Source organism: Mytilus californianus, unplaced genomic scaffold, assembly GCF_021869535.1.
Source record: "Mytilus californianus isolate M0D057914Y unplaced genomic scaffold, xbMytCali1.0.p SCAF_4, whole genome shotgun sequence".
Lineage (NCBI taxonomy): Eukaryota > Metazoa > Mollusca > Bivalvia > Mytilida > Mytilidae > Mytilus > Mytilus californianus.
This window is the reverse complement of record NW_026262690.1, coordinates 64,722,454-64,750,224: the sequence shown is the minus strand read 5'-3', so window position 1 is coordinate 64,750,224 and position 27,771 is coordinate 64,722,454. Positions and strand designations below refer to the sequence as shown.

The following is a 27,771-nucleotide window of genomic DNA, read 5'->3' as shown; positions in this document are numbered from 1 at the left end:
TGTGAACGTGTGGTTTAATATGTCACTGCTAGACAGTCAATGAAAACAACCTATCATAGTTAAATCGTACTAGAAAGTTTAATGGATGTATTTAATGTTAATGCTTAAATAATCTTACAAATGTTATTACTTTTTTCTATATTTAAAATTTTCCCTATTTAGCCAGGAATATAACCCTTTTTCTGAGGTTACTACGATAATCTCTCATTAAAAACTTTCAATTCAAAAATAAAGTATCTTTCCAAATAGGCAAGAAATAGTATGTATTGAGAAATATTAAAGCATTATTCTGTATGCAGTAACAAAAAGCCACCAGCCCAAAGGCAGACGGGAGACTTTAAATCTCACTAGAAATAATTTAACCCCCATTCATAAAAAAACATAATTAATTTAATTAATAATTTGGAAGACGTGTTTTTCCACAAACAATCGGTATTCAAACGGGAACCAAATGTGCGCCTCTTCTTGTCGACTTGTTTCTTTAGTCACATGAGACTGACTTTATAACATGAGTTTCTTAGGAAGATTAAAAAGAAATTAGCATTATCCTTTAACTTCACTTTCTGCTATATAGATGATGTCTCTCATTCGTCTGATATGTTTGAGCTTTTGATTTTGTCATTTGATAAAGGACCTTCCGTTTTCAATTTTCCTTGGAGTTCTTTAGTTCGGAGTTGGTGACTGTTGAACGCATTTATCCCATTGAACTTGAAATAAAAGAAGCAACAGATATAGTCAAGTCTACCTCATATCTTGACTTATATCTAGAAATTGACCACAAGGGTCGGTTGGGAACAAAACTTTACAACAAAAGAGATGATTTCAGTTCCTCATTGTGAACTCTCAATTTCTATGTAGCGCATGCATATGGAGTTGAAGCAGGATCTGCTTACCTTTTTGTAGCACCTGAGATCACCACCTGTTTTGGTGGGGTTCGTGTTGCTCAGTCTTTCGTTTTCTATTCTGCTCTGGAAGAGTTATGAAGAAGAACGACTGAAAATGTACACTTCAACGTCTTGATGATAACCTTCTCGAATTGGTTAGCAGATAGAATGTTTATGCTTCAACTTACGTGTCATGTTGTCGCGGTCTTAGATCTTTATAAAAATAATAATATAATTTGTATATTTACCGATTGTTTCCTATTTACCACCGTGACATGTTGACTGAGCCTTGATATGCACCAAGAGCAGCAGACGCGTAGATTATCGACACTTCATATCTGACCTCGTTTCGTTTTAATTTTCTGTTGTTGATTGGAATTTTAAATGGATTTTCTAGATTGGAACTTCGTTGCGACAACTGTCTCCTATGTATTTGTGACGCCACAAATTAAAGTAGAGGATTCATTATTATTCACTCCTTAATTTGTAATTTTATATTATTCCAAAGACTCATTACATTGATTTGAAAGATGTAGAATAAATATTTTATTTGTCTACTTTCGAATGAGCACCGATATTGTACTTGTTATTTGAGCAAGCTAAACAAAAACATAGTGTTCAACTTGTATCTATTAATACATATTAGTACTGTTTGTTTTCTAATTTTATTGTTTAAAGAATAACATTTAACATTTAAACTGGCTAAAAATTATTTTACAAGATGGTATAAAAGATGACATAGTTAACATAGCCATAACCGAACATAGAATATAAAACTTAACAAATTGTTTTGTAAAGACATTCAGGTTACAAAAAGTGATTTGAATAGTGTAAATAAAATATTGAACTGGCCTTGTTTTATCTACTTATGTAAAATTATCATTTTAAATATTGTAAAAAAACTTTTCCAACAACATAACAAAATCGCAATAACCAATATGATACCAATAAATAATAAATTGAGCAAAATAAAAAAAAGGAACAATCAAAATAATAAAAAAATATTTACAATTGATAAAATTATCAATTTTCAGGTGCTCTCTCTCTCTCTCTCTCTCTCTCTCTCTCTCTCTCTCTCTCTCTCTCTCTCTCTCTGCTGATACTATAAACTTTACAGAAAATCCATTAGTGAAAAAGTTTCAAAAAATATGAAATGTTAAAAAATGATTTTATCTTTGACAAGTTAAATTTCTTTCTGGATGAATATTTTGATATGCTTTGAGTTCAACACATACCAAATATATGGTTTAGGAACGTTTCTCATCACACCATCGTAAATCGATCTCTTTCTGGAAAAAAATGAATGCCAATAAACGTAATTTTAGATTGAAATGGGCTGCATTCAACACGTTATAATTTTCATGCGTCCAACGCGCTTTTAGATATAAAAAAAAACATGACAGAAAAATTTATCGTTACATTTATACCTAGGAATTCTTAACTAAACATTGGATTGGTCCTTTCAAATTTTAATATTATAGATTCAAAGAGATTTATTCAGAGATTGTTAAAAGGAAATTGAAATGGTCGAAATGTGCATCAGTTGAAAATGAATGTTCTGCGATTTTGTTGTGTGAAAAGTTCGGCTTTGTTATTCTTGTATATCCGCGGTTTGTTCAACCCTTTAATATTCTAACGGTCTTCTTTGGTACCTCAACCTCTGTATGTTTTACTTGACAAATGAGTTATTGACGTCCGAAGAGTTGCGCTGAATAATTACACAAAATAGCATAAACAATCAAAATTAAAAAAAAAAAAAAAAAATAAATCTGTTTTCTTTTCACTCAAGATATACGTAAATCGATTTCAATACCCCCTCTCTCAATATCATTTTATAGGTAAAAATTTGTTGTCATGCCGTTACTACCTTATTTGAAACTTTTCAAATATATTTTCTTTCTATTAAAATCGACCGGTATAGTACAAAAGTCAAATTTTCTTTTTTTTTCACTTCAAACAATCACGTTTCTTCAATAGCAATTTTAAGCAAATCTTTTTTGATAAGACAAGAAGTTTACCCTTTTCAATTAATGCATCATTAAGATACCTAACAAAATTATTCTAGATTGTTTTTAGTAAGTTTATTGTACTTGTAGTCTATAAATGATTTGATTTCTAACATGTTATTTACTACTAAGACGTTTTTCTTTGTTATACATTTTTTCCATTGATCACAATCAATGTGTTGGTATAATAAGGAGAAATTACTTATTTCAGGGGTTGACAAAGTCTCTTGTTTGTTGACTTGTAATAATGAAAACAACACGTTATAAATTGCATGCGTCCAAAGCGCTTTTCTGGATTTACCTTCATCAGGAACGTTCAAAGCCGAATATTTGAAAGCCAATGATGTATAAGAACCGAAACAGTTGAAGAGCTATATGACGAAAAAGGAACCAAAAAAAAAGCCAAATCTATCTAAGCTCAACTTTGCCTGAGGGAGTTGAAATCTTAGTTTCTTTAAAATTTCAAAATTTATAAACTGACAATTTTAGTAAGGATTGTTTTAAATCATGTCAGTACCAAGGTACGGACTACTGAGCTGATGATACTCTCGGGGACTGATAGTACATCAGCAGAGGTATCGATCCAGTGCTGTAAAAAATGTAAACAACACGTTATAAATTGCATGTGTCCAACGCGCTTTTAGATATAAAAAAAACATGACAGAAACATTTATCGTTACCTTTATACCTAGGAATTCTTAACTAAACATTGGATTGGTCCTTTCAAATTTTAATATTATAGATTCAAAGAGATTCATTCAGAGATTGTTAAAAGGAAATTGAAATGGTCGAAATGTGCATCAGTTGAAAATGAATGTTCTGCGATTTTGTTGTGTGAAAAGTTCGGCTTCGTTATTCTTGTACATCCGCGGTTTGTTCAACCCTTTTATATTCTAACGGTCCTCTTTGCTACTCAACCTCTGTATGTTTTACTTGACGAATGAGTTATTGACGTCCGAAGAGTTGCGCTGAATAATTACACAAAATAGCATAAACAATCAAAATTAAAAAAAAAAGAAAAAAAAAACTAAATCTGTTTTCTTTTCACTCAAGATATACGTAAATCGATTTCAATACCCCCTCTCTCAATATCATTTTGTAGGTAAAAATTTTGTGTCATGCCGTTACTTCCTTATTTTAAACTTTTCAAATATATTTTTTTTCTATTAAAATCGACCGGTTTAGTACAAAAGTCAAATTTTCTTTTTTTTTCACTTCAAACAATCAACGTTTTCTTCAATAGCAATTTTAAGCAAATCTTTTTTGATAAGACAAGAAATTCACCCTTTTCAATTAATGCATCATTAAGATACCTAACAAAATTATTCTAGATTGTTTTTAGTAAGTTTATTGTACTTGTAGTCTATAAATGATTTGATTTCTAACATGTTATTTACTACTAAGTCGTTTTTCTTTGTTATACATTTTTTCCATTGTCGTAGAACATTTTTTCTTACACTCGATCTCCATGGAAGAAGAATATCACTGTCACCAAGTCGAACAGTTTCACGAAAATCTTCCAATTCAGTCATCAATATCGCCTTAGATGTACGTATGCGACATGAACAAGGCAGTAAAACTTCTATTTCCTTTCTTTCAAAGTCTTTTTCAGAATATAGGTCTGCCTGAATGATCATTTTTATTCTACGCTTACCCAAATGACGCCTTTGACTTATTATCCTGACTTTCAGTGCTGTAAAGAATAAAAACAATTTATATAATATCAAAAAACTGTGTCATGAAAATGTCATATTAATGTTTGTTTATTCTACATTGGCTAGAGGTACAGGGGGAGGGTTGAGATCTCACAAAACATATTTAACCCCGCCGCATTTTTGCGCCTGTCCCAAGTCAGGAGCCTCTGACCTTTGTTAGTCTTGTATGTTTTTTTTAATTTTAGTTCATTTATATGTGTCGGAGTTTAGTGTGACGTCCATTTTCACTGAACTAGTACAAACTTTTGTTTAGGGGCCAGCTGAAGCCCGCCTCCGGGTGCGGGATTTTCTCGCTGTGTTGAAGACCCATTGGTGGCCTTGGGCTGTTTTCTGCTTTTTGGTCGGGTTGTTGTCTCTTTGACGCATTCCCCATTTCCATTCTCAGTTCTATTGTAAGTCCAATTAGCAACACCAATGGAATAAGTTATATTGGGTAATTGACATAAGTTGTCTTACAATACTCTTGTATTTTACATAGTTTATGCATTTTTCATTAACGAAACTGAAAAAAAAATACAGCCTGATAGATATTTTCTTTTCAAAGTTACAAAATTTTGCTTTGACAAAGTAAGAAATATAAAGAATACTTCTATTATACTTGATAAATTGTTTTCCAAAATTTTGATGATCTCTTTAAGGTTATTCATTGCCTTTTTCACTAAAATCTAATATAATTTACAGTTCTCATGATTCAATCCGCTCACAACTTTATATTTTTGTGAGATAATAAAAGAAGAAAAAAAAGAAAACTGCTCATTAGAGAAAACTTACACTTTGCACAGCAGTCAATGCAAGCAATTTATAAGCATTATGAACAAAAGCAAGTTAACATTGACATGTTTGTCTATGGGAATTTGAAGAAGTACATTTAAGGCTAGTACCTTGTCGTTTGCACACGTCAAAGTCATTTGATTTTAAAGCTTTGACGAAAAATCGTTTAGAAACTTTGCAAATTCGACACACTCCTGAAGTTGAAGCCTTTATACTTCTTAGTCGTCTGTTTTGGAATTCATTTGAAAGTTCTTTGCCGCATCTACAAAGAAATGAATACAATTAGAGATTTGTAAAACAACATCGAATTATAAAAAAAGCACCATTAAACATAAATATTTACTGAATTTATCCATTGTTATCAAAATATTTAGTTCAACAACTCAGGAAATTTGTATCGTATACACATCTGAGTAATGAGAATGTTGCTTAGAATTGTTATTTTCTGGTTTACAGACTTTTCACACCAGTCAAAAGAGCTTTTATCATATAGCTAAACATATTTACGTAATTTACTCGAACAATTAAATTTGACTTGCACAATTATAAAGGTGTTATAGTTATCTCGCAGAAGTTGTCTTCAATGAAACAGTTGCTTCAAGGATGACATTTGTTAGTTTCGAAAAAAAAAATATGATGGGCATTTTGGTGTTTTTGTTTTTGTTTTATTTTTGCATTGTCTTTTGTATAAATTTTCTCCATGTACAACCATAAACATTGTATGTGAAATATTATGTTTCCTTCTCTGTGCCTTTGTTAATTGGTTTTAGAGAATAAAGTATCTATCTAACTACCAAAAGGATCTATGAAATATGAATTATAATACTTCGCCCAAAATAGAAGCAGGATACCAGGAGACGACATGTAAACAATAAGTATTTTATACACTTTTATTTGTACACTAAAATCGATGATTGTATTATGAAATTCTGTATGCCAAGAAATAGATCATTCAATATGGAGATACGAAAATAGATCTTCAATTTTTTTTCTCTGAAACACTTAAATATTAAAATTTTAGACGAAATTCTTAATACAATATTATAAAATGTCTGAGCTTAAACTGCAAGACAAATAATGAAAGGTTCACACCGAAGTTTTGTATTTCAGCCAATACTGGTTTTGAATAACAATAACAATTTGTCTACGTCAGAGGGCAAAAAGACCAGCAAACACATGTGGCACGAACAAAACATCAACTACATATATCACATCAAAAGTTGCACCGAAACGTTATTGTTTTTCACAGGTGTTCATTTAAAGTTGAATTACCTCTGACGCCTATTTTAGACCTAATGATTTTGAATATGTAACATGCTATATATGGTTTTACTTTAAAGTATGAAACGCATTCCATCACTATTCTCTAAGCTTTACAACTGAAAAGTTTAAGCAATAATCAAATGGTAACGATTTTAACAAACAAAAAACTGCTCGGTTATGATATCCTAATGAATCCTGTTATTTTTATTATGGGAAAATTGGAAAAAATTTCAGGACCTACTCTTAAAGAGACCAAAATTCTGCAGCATTACTGAAATTCCAAGCCCATCTTTTTTCTTCAACAAAAAACACTATAGGACAATGCAAGAAATTCGGTGCTTTTTAATTGACCACTATCTCATTTTATTCATATGAAAATCTGTTTCTTGGAGATACTCAATGTGTTTATTATTTTTTGTACCAACATTCGCTTATTATGGTATCTTCATATAGAATGGTCTATTTCGTAGCATACACATTTTCACCATACAATAAGTCATTTTATAGAAGAGCAATACAAAGGACAACATGAATAGACAAACAAATATTGGGCTAAGAGTGTTTGATTTTTGTAGATATGAATAATGAATTTAAAAAAGAAGATATGGTATGAAGATATCACGTTTAATCCCTGTGTAGAGATTATGGGAAAGGCCTTCAATTACATTTATGTCATGTTGCATTATATATGTATATGTATATACATTGTATAATTTTAATAAGTATTGTGATAGTCCAAATAATTATGATCGTCACAGCATTAATCATGATAATTATTTGGACTAGTATTGTGAAAATAACTGTGAATTTTTGGATCTCGTTCCATATAATTGTATGAATTTCAAGATTATATATACGTCACCAAAAATGTCACTGTTTGTGGTGTCCTGTACTGCCGTTAATGGTGATGTCCGTTGTTATTCTGCGGTTTACATCTTGTAATGTACTATTATATTATTTATTTATGCATTTCTCTGTTCTGAGTGTTATTGCGTTTGTTTGTACTGTATTCCTGTCACGTAGTGTTGCATTTTAGCGATATTTTTTAACATTGCCATATAAGCGGGAGGTTTGGCTAGTCATAAAACCAGGTTCAACCCACCATTTTTTCTTAAAATATCCAGTACAAAGTCAGGAATATGGCAGTTGTTATCAAGTAGTCCGTTTCTATGTATGTTGGTGTTTCTGTTGTTCTGTTGTTGTCCGCTTATTGTTGATGTGTTTCCCTCGGTTTTAGTTTGTAACCCGGATTTGTTTTCTCTTAATCGATTTATGACTTTTGAACAGCTGTATACTACTGTTGCCTTTATTGAAAACCATTGCCAGTATTTTTTTAATAAACTTATCTTGGCATACTGTTATGTTTTATTCGAATATTAAACTCAGTTTTATTAACTGTTGAATTAATATATTCTGAGATTGTTTCTATAACTTAATGTTGCAAGCACCTCAAGTAGTAAATATTTAAACAGGTGGACTTAAATTCAATTGATGAAATCAACAGGTTAGTGAAGGAATGTATTGTATTTTTTTGAGGGGCTCGCGTTTTAAACTTATATGGAATTTTGATGAGTTCCAATCTATCAAACATTTAGGGGTTTTCGTCTAGACCCTCCTTTTAAACTAGAATTTTTGGCTTTCGAAAAAATAAAATTTTCTTATTTTCGTCCAGACTTCAAGTATGGTCGAAATGATTGGTACTTTAGTGGATTTTTTTTAAGTTTGAAAATTGGGATTCAAGGATTCAAGGATTAGATTAACCCATAGCATAGAACAGTCAATTCATTTCATCATTCTGTATAACCTTCCTCCTTTTGGAGTTAATGCAATTCCCTCGGTTTTTATTGACCTATCTTCTTACTCGATTTATTTTTACATTGAAACATCACTGTTGCCTTCATTTATTTAGTTATCATTATTTCATTGTTTGACAAATTAATGAGCTGTATTTTAATGCTGACTTTCTAATTGAAAAAATAGTAAACTCTTTTACAAAGATATTATAACATTGTTTTGATCACATCGGTCAGAGTAAGCGTTGTTTTTAATTTGTGTGAATTATCATTTTTTTCATGCTATATACGCGTATAATAAATATTACAAATACCTTCTTTTCTCCATTCTGGAGTAAATTTTATTTGTACAGCAGTGATGTGTTGCTTTTGAAAAACTTCCTACTCCACAGCATTTTCTTCCATTCAGTTTACCATCTTTTTCAAATACGCCTTGACAGCATATATCGCTGTCTTTGTTATATTCAAATGATCCACACATCTTCTTGTCATTTGAAATCACTTTTCCAAGGGAACAGTAGTGAGTGTTTCTAGAATAAGACCGTGGCATGTCCATACTACCAGATGCACAGCAGCTATCATGATGTTCTTCCAATTTATTGACAACTTTTATTTTGTTTTGGAAATCACAGCATACGTTTGCTTTACTGTTGTAACTTGTGTTCCCACAACACTTCTCATCAGTGTATTTAGCTATGATACTGCCGCCTTAGAAATATAAGGAAATGCACATTGTCACAATTAAATTAATATAAATTAGATAGTTGATGGAATTAAATCATCTTATCTTGCAGAACTGTAAATATACAACAGCACTCCGAGGGTTAATGTGAAAACGAATGAAAACAACATAAACATATTTCTTCAACATTAAATCAATCATAAACCGTATAAAGAAATAGAAACAGTAAAGTAAATGAAACAAACATTTAACAAGTATGTTGCGTCCGAATCGATTTTCTGGATTTACCTTTATCCGGATCGCTCAAAGTCAAATATTTGAAAACCAAGGATGTATAAGTACTCGAAATTGCGAGGAGCTGCATGACCAAAATATAATACATTCTGGTCATGTTTAAGAAAAATAATTTCGTATGATAATATGTCTAGACTGTTTGAATTGTTTTACAATAGGCATTTGGAACCCTTTATAGCTTGCTGTTCGGTGTGAACCAAGGCTCCGTGTTGAAGGCCGTACTTTGATCTATAATTGTTTACTTTTTACACATTGTGACTTGGATGGATAGTTGTCTCATTGGCACTCATACCACATCTTCTTATTTATATTTGGTACGGACCTTTCAAAACTATTAGCAACTAGATAAATTGTACTACTTACTCGATGAGCAGCATGTGAGTGTGGAAATATTAAACGATCTTGTCCCACAGCATCCCTGAGCTTCTGAATCATACAATGTAGCACCACAGCACTGCTCTGAAAGCTTTTGGAATTGTAGAGGCCCATTATCACAACATCTTTCTGTCTTTATATTATAAGACCCTTAATGATAATAAAAAAATTATATGTTGTTTTCACACACATACAGATTGCTTTCATTTTTTTCTATTTGAGTGCTCCTGATGAAAAGTAATCCAGAAAAAATCGCTTTGGACGCACCAAATCTATAAAAATGTTATTTTTATATACTATTATTTGTCAAAATCATCATTTAGTTCTGTATTCATTGTTTCGTGTCGTCTTAAAATTTTAAATATTAGAAATGTAGATCAAGAATGAATACATTGGAACACAGAGATATGAAGTTGATATACACTAGAGAACAATTGTATCAAATAATAGAAAATGTGTCATTTCCTAAAGTTTGGTTGACCGTTTCCAGAAAAAATAATTAGATACCTAAGGTTACGGTCTTGATGATATTCAGAAGGTAATTTACCATCTATCTTTCAGTCGGGCGTACCTGATGAAGGGACTTCATAAAGCAAGTATCTATCACAAATTTAATATCGTATGTTTACATTAAATGTACCTTTTTGACAACAGGATGTTGTCACTGGAATCAAGTTAGTTGGACTGCAACATTTCTGCTTAGCCTTATGGAAAACCACAACTCCACAACAATCATAGTCAGGATCATTATCGCTGATTTTATTATACAGTTTCTTCATGCAACATTTATTAATACGGGTGTCGTATAGCTGGTCTCCACAAAGTTTTTGATGTAATGGTAGGACTTTTCTATTCTTAAAACAGTAATGTGACCGTTTGTTGTAGTACTCAGTTTGACAACATTTCATATGTGGTTTCTTCTTATGGATTGCAACATCTCCGTGTAAATCTTTACAACATCGTTTATTACTGCCCATTTTAATTTGTCCGCAGCACCAACTTCGTTCACCTTCAATCGTTAATAAAAGCGAAGTCAAAAAACTTTATTAAAAAGAGGAATATAAAAAATATCCAATGTATTTAGAAACCTTAAATTAAAAATTACACAGACAAGAGCACAAAAAACATATAGAAAACTTAGCAATTCTTTCCATTTAAAATGAGGTAAAACGAAAACGGACGCTGTTGGCATCTGTAATGTAATGTAGGTTTTGCAATACGTAACATTTTTAAGTGATATGTTCAACCTTGTTATTATAAACCCTTTGTTGTCGTGTAAGAAGCAATACTGTATCAAGTTATATGATGACTGGTAGTTGTTTACACAATTGTCCGTTGGTTTTGTTGGATAGTTGTCATATTGTCAATCATATCACTTTTCTTAAATTTTATCCGGGGGAATTCGAACTTTTTCCTGAATTGTCTAGTTTGAGTTTAAATTGGAGAATGTATAATTCCGATTTATGATTAAGCCTAGAAAGCATATAACAATTCCAAACAATAAACTGGAGATATATACTTTATAAATTTAGAAAGATGAAAGAATGAAATCATGGGAATTCTACAAACTCAACAAGATATGGGAAACAAGTTATAAATGCTTATTATCATATTTTTAAGAATACATACCAAGTTTCTTATCATGCAATTTGCCGTTACAACACAGCTTTGTCCCATCTTTAGGATCATACTGCAAACTTCCACAGCATTTTGTCTCTCCCCCATTTTCTGTTATCTTGAAAACCACTGACTTCTCACAGCATAGCTGAGTGCCAATTATATATGTCTGGTCTATTTAAGAATCATACCTTCATGATTATCATGTTGGTAAAAATGTTTTGTTCTAAATTGTGTAAAATTTCAATTTCCTTATACGAAAATCACTTATTCAAGAGAGATTGAATAGGAATGTCCAGAAATCGTATAATTCAAGACAATACATTGCCAACATATAAGCACTGACAACACTTTATCTCAAAGAAAAGCAAAACATTTAGACTAGGGTAATGACACAATGAGATGCCTGTCATAACATATGACTTATCAACATTACTTAATGTATTGTATGTCCTGTTGTTAAATCCAGTTTAAAACAATTGTGGAAGATGGATTTATTGATGTTTGCATAATGTCCATGTAAATATTCTATGTATATTTAGAATTGTGAACCCTATGGTAAACTTCATCCAAAATTGGTAAAGGATAAAACACAAATGGATAGCAGCTTTTAAATGCCATTTCAAAATAAGGAAAAGTTTATTAAGGTGAGATCGATGAATTTTAGTTATTATTATAACCTTCTCTTTTTTGGCATATATAAAAGTAGTCTAGAATTTTACAATATGGACTTCAAATTTTCTACGCTGTCTCACTTGCTTCCTTTTAAACTTTGTTTTGATGATAAGGTTAAGCAAATAAGAAGTACACACATGGCACAGACTGGTGCTGGATAATCGTGAAAAGTGTATGATTACTTTTCAGAAGGCAAATGTTATGAAGATAAATCAATTTATGAATGGCAAACAATTATATGTTTTTTTTACAGTTGAAATGTAAGCATATACTAAATGTGCCTTTATATTTGAAATTGAACATTAATATGTATAGCTAAGTTTTTAATCATGTATTTTGTCGACAACATAATCAGGTTATATTTGAGTGGCGATTATTCAAGTGTATCTTTGCGATAGTAACAATATGTACTGTATAAAAATTATTATTACATTGAATAAGCTGAAGCTATCTTATTGTCTTTGACTTATGAATTTGATATCCTTTGGTATTTTTCGCCTCTAGTTTATTAAGTAGCCTTGTTTTTTAGCAGAGAAGCCGCAGAAAACGGCAAACAAGTATTAACCAAAATATTGAACTCCAAAGTAAATTCAAAAAGGGTAAGTCCATTAAAACTGACAAAATCAATCGTTTGGTTTTATCAACCAATAGGAATGAATGGAAAACAACTGTCATATTTCTGACTTATCTAATGCAAATATGTATTTTTTAACTTATTTAATTAATTAAAGCATTGAATTTGATTTTTTTTTCTAAGCTGATTTCCTTTTCTCTCATAGTTGGATTAACATCAAAACGAAGCAACAGCAAGCTACTTATTATATTTTTTTCTGGAATTTTCCTTCATGAAGATAAACTTACTAAAGCAGCAGTCTTGTTCTTGACCATCACCATTGTATCTTGGTTCAATTCCATGGAGACAACATATGGCGGTCTTTTTTTTGTATTTTTGGATGGAATGTCCGATACAGGTAGATTCATTAGATGAGTCTTGACCGGCAAAAACAGCTGCAATAAAAAGGATAATTTCATCATTTTTAATTTGAATGCATATCTTGTATTTTTGGTTGTTGGTATGATTTACAATGTATTCTAATATGACGTTCTTCTCACGCTTTGAGTACAAACCCCGTGGTAAAATACGAAAATAGTGTATGTCAGATGATCGGCAACATCATGATTGGTTAAGACTGTTCCAATCAAACTCCAACGTCGTAAGCTTTTTAAAACATATGATCATAATTTCCGTTATTTCCATTTTTAAGGTCCGTTTGAGACAAAAGTTTGGAAAGAAGACATCTAATATAATATGATAACTTCGAAGCTCAGCGCTTTTGACCGAGGTCCAACTTGAGTTTTAAGACAATAACTTAATTATGAACTGGAATTTTGATATAGAATGAATCAGTTCAATCATGCTAGTACCGAAGTACTGAACACTATCCGTCCGTCCGTCAGAAATACATCAATACATCAATACTCAGAGACTGTTTGACATAAAGCTTTCGTACTTGATATAAATTATTTGTCGTCATATTCTCTTCACCGTGCTTTACCTGCAGTTTAATTTTGACAATTTTTATGGTAATTAGGGAACTTTGACTCCTTTTTTAGTATTATAACAATGACATCTTATGAACGCAACTCTTCTGAGTCCGTTTTACAGAAAGCTCTAGTAGGATTGTTTGTCACCATGTACAGTTGACCATTTTAAGGGAATTATGGGACTTGGAATATATCATATTAGTATTATAACATTGAGGTCGTGTGCAAAGGTACCAGAAATAAAACCTGACAAAATCATACCCTCGACTATATTAAATAAAGGAACGAATGGACAACAACTGTCATATTCCTGTTTTGGTACTGGCATTTTTCGAAGAAAATGATGGGTTTAACCTGGGTTTATAGATATCTAAACCTCCAATTAGAACAGCAGTTGTTGTTTATAGTTCCGTCATATTGACAAAATTGGTTGAGTAACTCAAACAGGCATAATTGGTTAAAATGACAAGAATAGGGATCCAGCAGCCAAAACTGTCACATACATTCAACTTAATCTGAGCTAAAAATATGTAAACATACATCACAGACACACAGCGCAACTAACTTATCTGCTGTGGGGAGGAAAATTTATAATAGTCTCGATTGTAATAGAACGTAAGCTTCCTGTCTGTTTCATAGACAGCTCTTATACTTGGTTGGGTTGTTTGTTTGTCATGTGTAGCTGACCATACTGTACTGCCAATTTGGTCCGACTATTACAAAGGAATTGATGGCTTATATTTTTTTTAGTGTTGTAACAATAACACCTTGTGAGCGCAACTCCTCTGAGACCGTTATGACAGCAAGCGCTCATACGTGGTAATTTGTTTGCCAACATGTGTTGTTGACCACAGGGTTGTTTTAGTCATGTGTAGCTGACCATACTGTACTGTCAATTTGGTCCGACTATTACAAAGGAATTTATGGCTTATATTTTTTTTGAGTTATGTAACAATAACACCTTGTGAGCGCAACTCCTCTGAGACCATTCGACAGAAAGCTCTTATACTTGGTACAATTGTTTGCCACTATATGTAGTTGACCACATTAAACGTCATGTTGATTGGAATATTTTTACTGAAGTAAATTGACTTTGACTATTTTATGGAATATTGTGACAATAACGCATTTTGAACGCAACATCTCTGATTCTTTTTGTCAAAAAGCTCTTATACTTAGTACAATTGTTTGTCATCATGTTAAGTTGACCATATAGTACCGCCATCTTTGATTGGTCATTTTACGGGATTACTGGGACCTTGACCATTTGTGGGAGTACTGTAACAACAGCACCAGATGAACGTTACTTCTCTGTGACAAAAACCTCATACACTTTGTAGGATTGGTTGCCATCATGTGTTGTTGATCATCTTTACCGTCACTTCGATCTCATCGTCTTCGGAGAGTTATAGAGCTTGGACTATTGTTTTCAGGTTTTGTAATATTGTAACCTTATAAACGCAGCTCCTTTGAGAACATTTGACAGAAAGCTCTAAAACTTGGTAGGATTATTTGCCATAATGTGTTTTATTGCCCATATTATACAAGCATTTTGATGCGACAATTTGTGTGCTTAAAAGAGAGGCGAAATATGTCAAAGGGACATTCAAATTCATATGTCGAAAATAAACTGACAACGCCATTGATAAAAAAGAATATCCCAAGTTTTATTCTGTAGGTCACATTTGGGGAAAACGGGACGGGATTGTAGTTACGACAATTGGAACATATCCGTCGTCATCTGTGAAACAGATATTCCAAACGGTCAACCTCATATAGCCTAATGTCATTTTATTACGGAAACCACCGAATGTAGAAGATCTTCATCATATCTTGATATTTTCCTCGATATTGACACAGATGATGATTTATACATGATGATTTCAACTTTCAAATTGTCAACGTCCCATTTCTCAGCATTAACATGCCATCTACGCCATCGTATGGCAATTACATATCTTATTTTTTAATGTGTGTGAAGTCGCATAGCGGAAGAATCTTACCCTATCGCCGCACTCGGTCTCGCTCCTTTTGGAGTTAATGTGATTCTCCCAGTTTCCGTTTGTTACCTTGATTTGTCTCTTCCTTATCGATTTACGAGATTTAAACATCGGTAAACTACTGTCGCCTTAAGTTAATGGTGGTTATGTTACTTTTATGATATTATGACTATCGTACCACAATGACACACTGTGATATACATTTTTTTTTTCCCAATTCATATTTCGCAGTGGATATTTCGCTACGGCGTATAAAAATTTTGTTTATTTTTATTTACAGATTACCAATTTGATATCCATTTAAGGAATGACTGTTATATTTTTTCTGTCTATGAAGAAATAACATAAAAAATGTGGTGCACACTGAATAACTCGCGTAGCGGGTTATTTTAAAGTGTGCACCACATTTTTTATGTTATTTCGAATAGACAGAAAAAACATTACAGTCATTCCTTATAATTTAATTCTAAATTCCATTTTAAACCGGAGTAAATCATGAAAAAACATTGACGACGTCACGGTCACATGACTAAATTATGTCTATGAGCTGATAAACAAAACATGGTCAGCCAATCAGAAGACGCGTTACATCCAAAATTAAATTATTAAGTAAGAATTACAGGCTCAAACTTTTTTCAGTTTAAACATTTTCTATTTCTGATGAAACAATCAATTAGGTCTTTTGGTTCAGAATACCGTTATGGGTTGAATTCTGTGTATCGTCTTTGTCCTTCGTTGTTCATACAAATATGTGTGCATATGGGTTTTTTAGGGTAATCAGTAATGTTCAATGTTATCTTTTTGGACTGACTGTATTAGGTGTTTATTGTTCTACATATTTTTAGCGTTCGACTATCCGTGTAAAGAAATCACGTCGGTATTTTTTCCTTATCAATCATAATCAAAGTTAAATTGCAGTTTTTCAAGAAGGCTGTGCATATACAGTTTTCAAATTTTGAATCAGCTGAGTGTGATGGAAGTGTACAAAGAAAGCGCGTTAATAATAGGTTTAAATATTATGTACTTCAATAATGTAGCATTTCATATCAATGATAAAAATAGAATCTAGCAATCAAAAAATAAACTTGAGACTTTCTACTAAAAAATAAATATAATTCTTGAAAATAAAAATGATAAGATGTGGTATGATTGCTAATGACACAAACTATCCACCAAAGTTAATATGAAGTGGTTGTAAGCAATTATAGGCAACCGTATGTTGTTTTAATAAAAAAAAACAAAGGATATTGGGTATCCATCCATGACACAAAATCCGTACATGTACAGTAAAACAATACACAAACAGCGCTTTTATTGCTGTTCTCCATCTCAAAGTTACAGTGAGGCCTACAAGAAGGAGCAAAAAAAAAAATCCCAAACTCTCACCTCACTGCAAGTTTAAGACGGCCCCTTGTGTTGTTTAGATATTTTTTCAATTGTTTCATGCAGTTTATACAGGAATGTGAAGGCGGTTCACCGAATTCATTTCAAATATATTCATTAAAACTAATGACTACTTGGAAATTTCTGAATATTCCTACAAAATCATATTAGGAAGAAATGATTACAGTCAAAACGGAAATGATGTACCAACCAATTCAACGAACACAAATCATATGATCATACTATTTATCAAAACGGCAAGCAATAACATATCATTTTAAACCAAATTTTGAGAAAAAAAAAATGCATATTTACGACACTTTTTACGTGAATTTTGTACATTTAAAAATTTGTTTTACAACCTTTTAATTCAATAATGTAGGTATTTTTTAACAAAAATGTGCCTTTTCATCAGGAACGCTTATAACTCAATGTTATGTAGAAACGAAGAAACGTTAGGCGCTATAGGACTCATAAGGGTATACAAAGCATAGCCAAATTCATCTAAGGTCAACTTTTGCCTAAGGAAAATAATTCATTAAATTTTATTTTACAGATTTGTAATCATACTGATTATTTATTTTTTTAATTTGACGAAGTTAAGCAATGTTCTTTTTTGAAATAATCCTCTACATAAAAAATTTATTTTGGAATATGTCATTAATAATCAGGAATATAGCTACACTTCAGGGGTTCTGGGTCAATTTCCACACAAACATTGATCCAAGAAATTCATTCAGAAATTAACCTGAAGTTTTAAAATTCCTTCAGGATATTTAGAAAGAATAACTGGCAAATGTGCCGTAACCGATGCCTAGATCAATTGCTATTAATCTTCTTTTTTTTTCGTCTATGAAATTTTTATATTACATTTTTGAGAGCTTGATTTTGACAACATATAAATTGAAACAGGTGAAACTTTGCTATTAATATATATAAATATACACATCATAGGTATTTAAACGACAAAAAATGCCAATCATATCTGGTCATCATTTACACATACCTTTAAAACCACAGAATATAATAGAAAAACTGATGATACTTATTGACAACATCCTGCCATCTGCATGGGAATGACCACATGTAATAAAACATTTTTTTTTGTATCTATATATATATTTTGTGACGTCAATGAAAGGAAAACCCCATAATATATTTATAAATACAAATACAAATACAAATACAAATACAAAATACAAAATACAAATATTTATTAGCACAAACTCATCAACAATAAATGGTTAAGGCTCATGGTATATTAATTACATAGCTGATCATACATAATAAGTATAATATAAATATGAATGAAATATTTGAAATATAAGTTCTAAAACAGTCAATTAAAATCAAATCATTAATAACAAAAAAATTAACAGGAATTTAACTTCATTCCATGGCTTTCATGTGAAAACTACCTGACTTATGTAATGGTAACACTTTGTTAGTGTTCAAAGTTAAATATCAAGGAAATACCAAATATACCATGCTAATAACCTGGTATGTCAGCATTATGCATATATAATATTCCTATAGACAGGAAAAGTGGGGAATGGAAGATATCAGAGTCGCTATCGGAATCGCTTGCACTATTAATAAAGCAAAGCCATATCCACTAATGTGTAGTGCATGCATCACCCGTCGAACGCTTCCAAAGTTACATCCAGAAGTAAATGTCATAACCAGCAATATGTATCCTATAACGCCATAGTATATAAATTAAATAGATAGCATTTTGGATACACACCGTCACGACAAGTGAATATCAATACCTCATTAATTGAGGAAAATACATTTTAAATACCATTTCAATATTTTGAACCATGAGATAGAATATATATACCGAAATAGAAAGTCTATTTTAAGTGTGATTGTACTCCTTCGCAGTGCACTCCTAGTTTGGATTTTCTGAACGAATTACCGTGTGGGATATGAAGTGGCTTTATTCCAGCCCCCATACAGCATTCGTTGTAATCATTATAACTTCATTCGCAATAACAAAACCTATATTCCGTGAAATGATACGCGATTCTTTACAACATATTTCAGTTTATAGGTCAATTGAATTATTTCTAAAAATATATTTCACTATTTATAGTTATCACAGTTTACATCATCCCAAATACATATCACTTTCGAGCACGCAATGAATATATATATAAACTGTTACAAATGGATATCATTTTAAAAAAATCCTAAAATAATGAATTATGATTTCACATAATAAAGATTCAGTCCACTATGTAATTGGTCAATGACGAAGCACTGCAAATTGACGTATTATGATCCCCGGGACTGGTATACAAAATGTGAGTCTTGAATGAAATAAACCCTTTCCTGAATCGTTTCACACATCTGCATTTAAATGACATATTAAACTTGTGTCAAACCTTTAACGGTGTTTATTACTATACTACAAAAAAGAGGCGAAAGATACCCATTACAACAGATTAACTGCAAAAACAACAGTTATGGCTATTTACTACAAAGTCAACAATTATTACAACAGATGGATGTTAGAATGGCGATAGATATTTTTGGGGTGTGATTTTTATCGTTCAAATGTGATATTTGATGCAACACACAGTAAATTTTCTTACACTATAAATACTACTATTCCAATGCTCAATTGAAGAATCGACTACATCTCCTCATTTAACAGTGCATTTTCTACAAAATTGTAATTTAAATTTCTTGTTCAGAGGTCATGACAATTCTTTGTGAGGAAGCTCACTTATTCCAAAAAAATACACCAAGGAAGAAGTAAAAGGCATCATAATAAGTAAAGGAATGAAATGACACTGTACAACATTTGGGTCATGAAGCTTTAGGGGAAGTTTTGATTTGGTCCAGTTGAAAAAGATCAAAAATGAGTACGTAAGAAGCTGTCAAACAGAATGTAAGACCCTCGTACATAAAATTGTCCATATTTTGAGTTAGAGCTGATGAAATGTCTTTTTATAATTTTGATATAATATGTCCCAAAAGAAGGACAATACAGTGTAATAGTCTACGATTGTTTTTTTGCATTTATTGTCTAAAAGAAATGTACTACGAAATAACTGTGCTCTCGGGCCATAAGCCACATTTATGTACGTGCTAGCATCTCACATTATACGGGCTTCATTCACATGGGTGTTCTCTTGACATACAAACTGTCCCAACAGAGTTAATAGGGCTGAAAATTTGTCACCATCATTTTTTTTTTCAATTTTTTAATTATTTCGAATATTCCGTTTTATAAATTCCCAAATAGTACAGTTAATGCAAGTATATTGTCGTCTAGGGAAGATTTTTGTTAAGTTACGGGTCTTATCAATAAAGTTTATTCGTTTCCCGTTAGAGGTAATTTTCAATGAATAACAATTGATTTTGAATATAGAATATTAGCAGTGTTTTCATAAATAAATGATCAAACTTTGACACCATAATACGTCAAGGTTATGCTTATTATACCATGTCTAAATTTAGATGGTCGAATTGCAACATATTAAAAAAAAAATAGAATGATATGGATACATTCATATGCATGTCAATAATGTACAGTAATATAAATGAATACACACGTATGTGGAATTAAAGTAACTTAAAACAATTAAACAAAGAACAAGTATTTTTAAAATGTGGAACTCCTATGCAGAGATTTATTATATAGTTCTAATTTTTGTCCTTTTTTATAGTTTAAATGAATGTCATAATACGTTAGAGAGCTTATTTAAGAATTATGGTTTTACAATTTAACTACAATCACGAAATCATTCCAACCTCGTTTTTGGTCATTATTCATTGTTTATTACTTCCTCTATCACTTCAATTATTAGGTCAATTGTTGGATCAATGGATGATGTGACCTAATAAATGAAAATTTTCTCGATTATGAAGGTAAAACTGAAAATTAGAAATTTGAATCTAGGTTTAAGGTCTAAATATGCGCATTTTTGCCACTATAACAATACAACTGTCGTGAAATAGCACAAGAAAAACTGTTACATAAACGGAGCTGATTATTACTACTTGTAGGATAAAATGAGTGTAAGATTTCACTATTAATAAAATCAAAATTAAAATGTTCTATCTTCTTTTAATGAGATAGATATTATAATATGTATTAAAATGTATAGATTTTTAATCTTTACAATGCCCACAAGAATCAAAAAGAGCGTACACAGTTTTCTATGATACTCAATGAGCACGTCCACGAAGGATCAATATCAGTCTTCATATTTAGATTTTTTTTTTCAATCTAGCCAAAATCCTAAAATGTTTACATCAACATAGTTGTGATACAACAAGTGACACAAAATAATTTCTTTTTGGCATGACATATTATCAATTATGATGTATCGAATCCTAAAATAGTCACTATTTCACTGTAACTTTAATTTTTGATAATATTTTCATAATTTATGACAGTTTTTATTATAGATAATTTTGACCGCCACCCATGACTTCAATTTTTTGTATCTAGGAATTCAATATAAACGTTGGCACATTTTGAAAACTTAGTATTTTGGATCGTAGGTTGCCGCCAAGGCTTTCCTAAAGCTCTTAGGCCATAAAAATGAAATAAATAAATCATGTTTTGAAAATATCACTTAAAAATGCTGATTATTGATATTGCAGTATAAGTTTTGCCGATTGTTGAATGCCGTACGGTGACCTATATATACATACTTCTACGTCATTTGATCTCTGGTGGAAAGTTGTCTCATCATACCACACCTTCTTTTTTTATATGGAGCCTGTTATATACTCTTATGGTAGTGATTTGTTTAACTTAGCATTTAGGCATTAAACATTGATCCATTTAAACAATATGCGTTCTTTTTTTATATACTTTGATAAAGTTAAAATTCATGGCCATATTTTACAAAAATGAACCTGAACAGTGAAGACTATTATAAAAATCAATTAACTCAATATTACAATTTATTTGGTATATGTTTGTTTTAATTCCTTAAACATTTTATCCACATAAGAATTAATAAATCAATAGATGATATTAACACACATACAGTTGTTTGAGCACGTAATTTTGCAAGTAAACACATATGCCTGTCCCAAGTCAGGAGCCTGTAGTTCAGTGGTTGTCGTTGGTTCATGTCGGTCATATTTGTTTTTCGTAAATTGTTGTGTTATAAATTAGGCCTTTAGTTTTCTCAATTGAATTGTTTCATATTTTTCATGTCGGGGCCTTTTATAGCCGACTATACGGTATGGGTTTTTCTCATTGTTGAAGACCGTACGGTTGCCTATAATTACTTACATCCACTTTATTTGAACTTTGGTGGATAGTTGTCTCATTTGCAATCAAACCACATCTCCTTATTTTTACATAATTGCATAAATGAAGAATGGCGAATTCTTTCAACCATTATTAGGTATAGTCGACTTATTGTATAACACAGACAAGTCCGAGATCCCTCAGGACGGTGAGATTGGTTTATAAATGGCATCTTGTGTGTTTATATGAAAGGCATCAGATAACAAATAGTCCGTTGAAATTCACAAAAAGAAATGTAAAGTATACGTTAAAGTGACAGGAACAAAATAAATCTACATTTCTTTGACATTTGACGGGCTTTGTGAGTTTCTTTCATTTTTTCTCTTATTTGATTGTAACTTAAATTGTGATTTATGATATTTACAAAAGAGAAAAATGTGAAAAGACAGACGAAAACATGTGTGAACAGTTGTAAATTCAGGTATTATTTTTTCAATAGGCTAACATGTTGGTTTGAATTTGCGTGTATTTACAATTTTAAAATTCATATTTCGCGGAAAATAAATACATTGCGAGAAAGCGAAAAAGAATTATATATACAATACATATATGAGCTTCATTATTTTTGAAAATGAAATAAAACCTTATAGATTTAAGACATTTTTTTCTTGAGCAGTTGGAGCCTCAGTTTCTTGATCATTTCTATATTTATCAACGAGTATTTAAGAAAATTATTTTATTTATCATTCCAGTACTGAAGCACTCACTACTGTGCTGATGATACCAGTCCACCAGCACTGGTATTAACCGTCTAATCAAAACGTTTTAATGAACATTTATTTGGAAAAACGGATTAGTTTTCAATTCATTGAAGGCTACAATCGTTTTTACGCCTTTCGTCGAATTAACAAATGACGCTAGTGAACTCACCTAAGAACAATAAAATTGAGAGTGGAAATGGGGAATGTGTCAAAGAGACAACAACCCGACCATAGAGCAGATAACAGCCGAAGGCCACCAATGGGTCTTCAATGCAGCGAGAAACTCCCGCACCCGGAGGCGTCCTTCAGCTGGCCCCTAAACAAATATGTATACTAGCTCAGTGATAATGGGCGTCATACTAAACTCCAAATTATACACAAGAAACTAAAATTAAAAATGATACAAGACTAACAAAGGCCAGAGGCTCCTGACTTGGGACAGGCGCAAAAATGCGGCGGGGTTAAACATGTTTTTTGAGATCTCAACCCTCCCCCTATACCTCTAGCCAATGTATAAAAAACAAACGTACAACAGTACGCACAGTAAAACTCAGTTTAAGAGAAGTCCGAGTCCGATGTCAGAATAGGAAACAAAAGAAAATAAACAAAATGACAATAATACATAAATAACAACAGTCTACTAGCAGTTACTGACATGCCAGCTCCAGACCTCAATTAAACTGATGGAAAGATTATGTCTTCATCATATGAATATCAGTCACAATCCCTCCTGTTAGGACAGATTTTAAGGGCAGATTGTTACCCCTCGAAAAGACATTGTCAACCTTGGCTTCGCCTCAGTTGAAAATGTTTTCTCGGGGTAACAATCTGCTCTATCACCCTCTCAGCTATGTGTTATTTATATAATGTTGTATTCTTTGTGATTTTAAATACACGTGATCATATCATCGTTCATCTACTATAAGCATATAACTCTTGACAACAGGAAAAAGTCAAGTAAACGGAAAAAAGATCCGATCAACGCTAATGACTTTGTCGAAATTTTAACTAATGGATCATAACGGAATTATTCTTAATCATTTTATATTACGTCAGTGCAGTTGATATTATGATATGAATGTAATCTCAACAACAGTTTTTGTTAATCTTTTTTCTGATTTGCCATTCTTAAATTCTGTTTGGCAATTGCAATTTTAAATGTATGGCAAGTGGTAGCTGAATCAGAACACAAGGGCAGAAAACTTTACCAGTATCCTTAAATTCATATACTTCAAAATAGTAGATGAACGATGATATGATCACGTGTATTTAAAATCACAAAGAATACAACATTATATAAATAATACATAGCTGAGAGGGTGATAGAGCAGATTGTTACCCCGAGAAAAACATTTTCAACTGAGGCGAAGCCAAGGTTGACAATGTCTTTTCGAGGGGTAACAATCTGCCCTATCACCCTCTCAGATATGTGTTATTTAATTTATTATACTGAATGTTCTGTTATAACTGTCAATTAAATTTCAAATTCAAAGTAATAAACTATGATGTCTTGTACAGAACAACCATCCGTATTTAATAAAGCGCACACTTGATCAAGCGTCTCCGTGAAGAGTAATAGAGTATTTGCCATAGGATAGAATCGTATTTAATAAAGCGCACACTGGATCAAGCGTCTGCGTGAAGGGTAATAGAGTATTTACCATAGAATAGAGTAAATTGTCTACCTCTTATTAACCAATCAAAATATGGCATTTTGACATGAAGTATTTAATGAATGGCTATTATTTATTTTGAATTTATTGAACCATAAAATTAATTTTTGACTCTTCACATTGAATAATCCGCGAAGCTGATTATGTAAAATGTGAAGAGTCAAAAATTAATTTTATGGTTCAATAAATTCAAAATAAATTATTGCCATTCATTATAAATAAATGTCTATCAAAAATAAGGCTCAAAGAACTTTTTATATTATTTATATTAACAATAACAACGTGGTGTATGAATACATAACGTCAGAGAGAATGAATGAACTGTCATGGCAGCTACGTCATTGGAATGTTATGAGACAGGTAAACTCTTTTCCAAAAACAACAGTTTACTGTGGATTATTGATTTGAAATGTGCAGTTATGGAAAGAGGAGTTAGAAATAAACCCAGACGACATGAAGTTGTTTGACGATAAGGCGGTATTCATAGTGTTTACGTTTGGAGTGTCACGAGCCGCCAAAACTGAGCTCACACTGGCAGGTTTGTTTTGTACAGCCATCGGCATTGGCATCGCAGTCTGTGGCGGTGCGCGTCCTGTGGATAGAGTTGAAAGTGTGTCACTCATTGATTTCTTTTGGAGGGTAGAACAGTCCCGACTGTATCTTCGTACAGACGCCTCATTCCGGTGACCGCTCATATACATAATATGCCGGATTTCGAAGCCAGCGTCACTCATTGCTTGGATCGCTGTTGCCCGGAGACAATGAGCTGTGTACATTACACTACAGGAGGCATTTTTCGACACATCTGCCATGAATCTTGTGAATTGGTAAGATTTGACCGATTTGTTAGTGTACAATAGTTGTAAAATGTTCGGAGTTTTGGACGACAACGCATCTTTATTAATGTGATTGAAAAGTGAAGTTGCATCTGGATCAGTTTTCAAAATCAGCAATTTCAATGAAGCAACTGGGCAGCGATCGCCTTCACATGAATACATTCGTTTGTCATTCATAGTTTCTCCAGAGTCTAATCCGCCTTGCCAATTTTTTTGTTTCATTTCGTGTGATAAACAGGCATATTCACGATTTTTTTCATCAAAAAGGAATTCAAACGAGTTTATCTGAAGTTGTTGATGAAACTCTATCCCACGGGTCACAAAATGCATAGCAATATTATACCACACACGGAATCTTAGGATAATTGGATCATCAGATGAGTACAGGTAAGAATTTATCTTTTCCAAATCATTCATGGTTATAATCTGTTTATGTTTTGTAGGACGAGAGAGACCTTTTTCGAGGTTTTTCTTTAATTTTCCATCAAGAGTTTCATTCGCCTTCCTAAATTCTTTATCGCGAACGATATCAATATCCCTATCTAAATCATGAATGTGGCGGTTGATTGCTGCCCTTATGTTTTTCATTGAATTTTTGTGATACTCTTTTGACTGGGCAGTTGACATTTCCTTGCCTCTTTTTTCGGAAAATTTTGGGGTTGCCTCGGCGTAAAATTTACCCAAAACATTGTTTAATTCCTCTGTTTCAGTAGTTGCGAAATCCAATACTTGATCCAGGGCTTCCATACACCATTCTGAAAAATAACAAAATAAGAAATTCAATTTGATTTTCCAGCATAGGAAAGAGGAAATATTCAATATTGGTAGAAAAACAGCAAATACAATTTATTATATAGATTCAGATAGCTCAGTGGCAGAGCGCTCATGTTTTTTGAGAGGTCCCAGGTTCAAATCCTGGTCTGAATTTACATTGTTTTTTTTTTGAGTGTATAGAACAGTTGTGTTTGTACATTGCATTTAACTCATTTAACTGAGTATTACAAAATCATAAACAGTGTTTCCATAAGTTTGTATTTACCTTGGAAAACTTTGACTCCCCACTTTGTGTTTTGTTTGGTTGATTTAGCCTGTCGACTTTCTTGCAGGTCTTTCAGTTCTTCTGAGGTAACAGTTTTAAATCGTTTCTGTGTTTTTTGAAGCCCAGAAACTGTAGGCCTTTCAACTTCAACCGGCTTGGGTGCCAACGGAATCTGAGATGGGGCTTGTGGCTGCGTTTGTGGTGCCAATCCAGGATTTTCGGGAGCAATGTTTAGCTCAACAAATTCAATATTTTGCAAGTTATCTTTAAACAACCATCCCAATAAATCTTCTTCACTGTACGAGTCCATTTCAATCAGCTTTTCGCCCCCACCGATGTCGAAATCCGGCACCTCTTCCAGTTTGCCTTACTAGTATTGAGCAGACGACAGGAGTTGGGGAGGGACGGAGTCATACATGTACATGTAGTTCGGGGGTAAGATGGGTAGGATAACACATTTAAAACATTTAAAACAACAAATGATTGAACAAAACTTTATTGTTTTGCTCTAAATCGTATTGCTACGAATGTATCAAGTAAAAGAATTTTCGAATCAATAAAAAAGTAGTTCCGATAAAAGTGGGCGTGTCGCCATAAAAATTGACAACATTGAAAATAAAAGTAATACTTTTAACCAATCAGAAGACAGTAAATACACCAAATTTTATTTATAATAATATATAATTAGACAATATACGTATAGATTCTTGAAATATGAAATGTATTTGTATTCGGCACGAAACAGGGGGAAATGCGAGGTTCTACCGATCATTTCCCCCTGTTTCGTGCCGAATACAAATAAATTTCATTTTTCAAGACACTATACGTATATTGTCATTATACTGAAATCGATAAAAAAAATATCAAAAATAAAATACGTAACAAATTTATTGTTAAAAAGAGTGTTCAGAATTTCCCTCTTGGGGTACCATTGTTGTGTGTTTCCCTTTATAGCGTAGTAATTCATAAAGTCCAGACGATAAGACATTGATATTTTTAGGATATAGAAAGAGAAAATGAAAACTAGATTAATAACAGAGTGACAATTAATAAATATGGTATGTAAATCAACAATTTGAAGACATAAAGAGTTTGAATTTATAAAAGTTTGACAAATGTTACTACACGTTGTGATCTAACGGAATTTTGCGCGCGGCCATTACTGTTGAGGCGGTTTGTCCATGTAAACATTGAGGGAGTTGATGTGGAGAGTAGCGCCATAAAACATGGAGTTG

At 32.1% G+C, this 27,771-nt stretch overlaps 2 protein-coding genes across 2 annotated transcripts; both read right to left on the bottom strand.

Moving 5' to 3' along the window:
• Positions 1 to 1,530: 1,530 nt before the first annotated feature.
• LOC127738310 (uncharacterized) lies at positions 1,531 to 18,074 on the bottom strand. The gene is made up of 8 exons (XM_052249512.1): positions 18,010 to 18,074; positions 12,937 to 13,083; positions 11,413 to 11,574; positions 10,424 to 10,792; positions 9,772 to 9,933; positions 8,747 to 9,140; positions 5,487 to 5,638; positions 1,531 to 4,583 (listed from the first exon to the last, which is right to left on the bottom strand). Exons 1-8 carry the CDS (start codon positions 18,059 to 18,061, stop codon positions 4,213 to 4,215), a joined length of 1,809 nt encoding a protein of 602 aa, XP_052105472.1. The 5' UTR covers positions 18,062 to 18,074; the 3' UTR covers positions 1,531 to 4,212.
• A 6,752-nt stretch (positions 18,075 to 24,826) lies between these two features.
• On the bottom strand, positions 24,827 to 26,886 carry LOC127738312 (uncharacterized). The gene is made up of 2 exons (XM_052249514.1): positions 26,537 to 26,886; positions 24,827 to 26,252 (listed from the first exon to the last, which is right to left on the bottom strand). Exons 1-2 carry the CDS (start codon positions 26,844 to 26,846, stop codon positions 25,048 to 25,050), a joined length of 1,515 nt encoding a protein of 504 aa, XP_052105474.1. The 5' UTR covers positions 26,847 to 26,886; the 3' UTR covers positions 24,827 to 25,047.
• Between the last annotated feature and the right edge of the window lie 885 nt (positions 26,887 to 27,771).

Coding starts and splice junctions, on each gene's coding strand:
- LOC127738310 (XM_052249512.1), bottom strand. CDS start 18,061: ATGTTGTCAATAAGTATCATCAGTTTTTCTATTATATTCTGTGGTTTT. Junction 11,575..12,936: donor AGAACAAGACTGCTGCTTTA/GTAAGTTTATCT, acceptor ATTCTTAAATAG/ACCAGACATATATAATTGGC. Junction 4,584..5,486: donor TGACGTGTGCAAACGACAAG/GTACTAGCCTTA, acceptor TATTCTTTACAG/CACTGAAAGTCAGGATAATA.
- LOC127738312 (XM_052249514.1), bottom strand. CDS start 26,846: ATGGACTCGTACAGTGAAGAAGATTTATTGGGATGGTTGTTTAAAGAT. Junction 26,253..26,536: donor GGGAGTCAAAGTTTTCCAAG/GTAAATACAAAC, acceptor GTTATTTTTCAG/AATGGTGTATGGAAGCCCTG.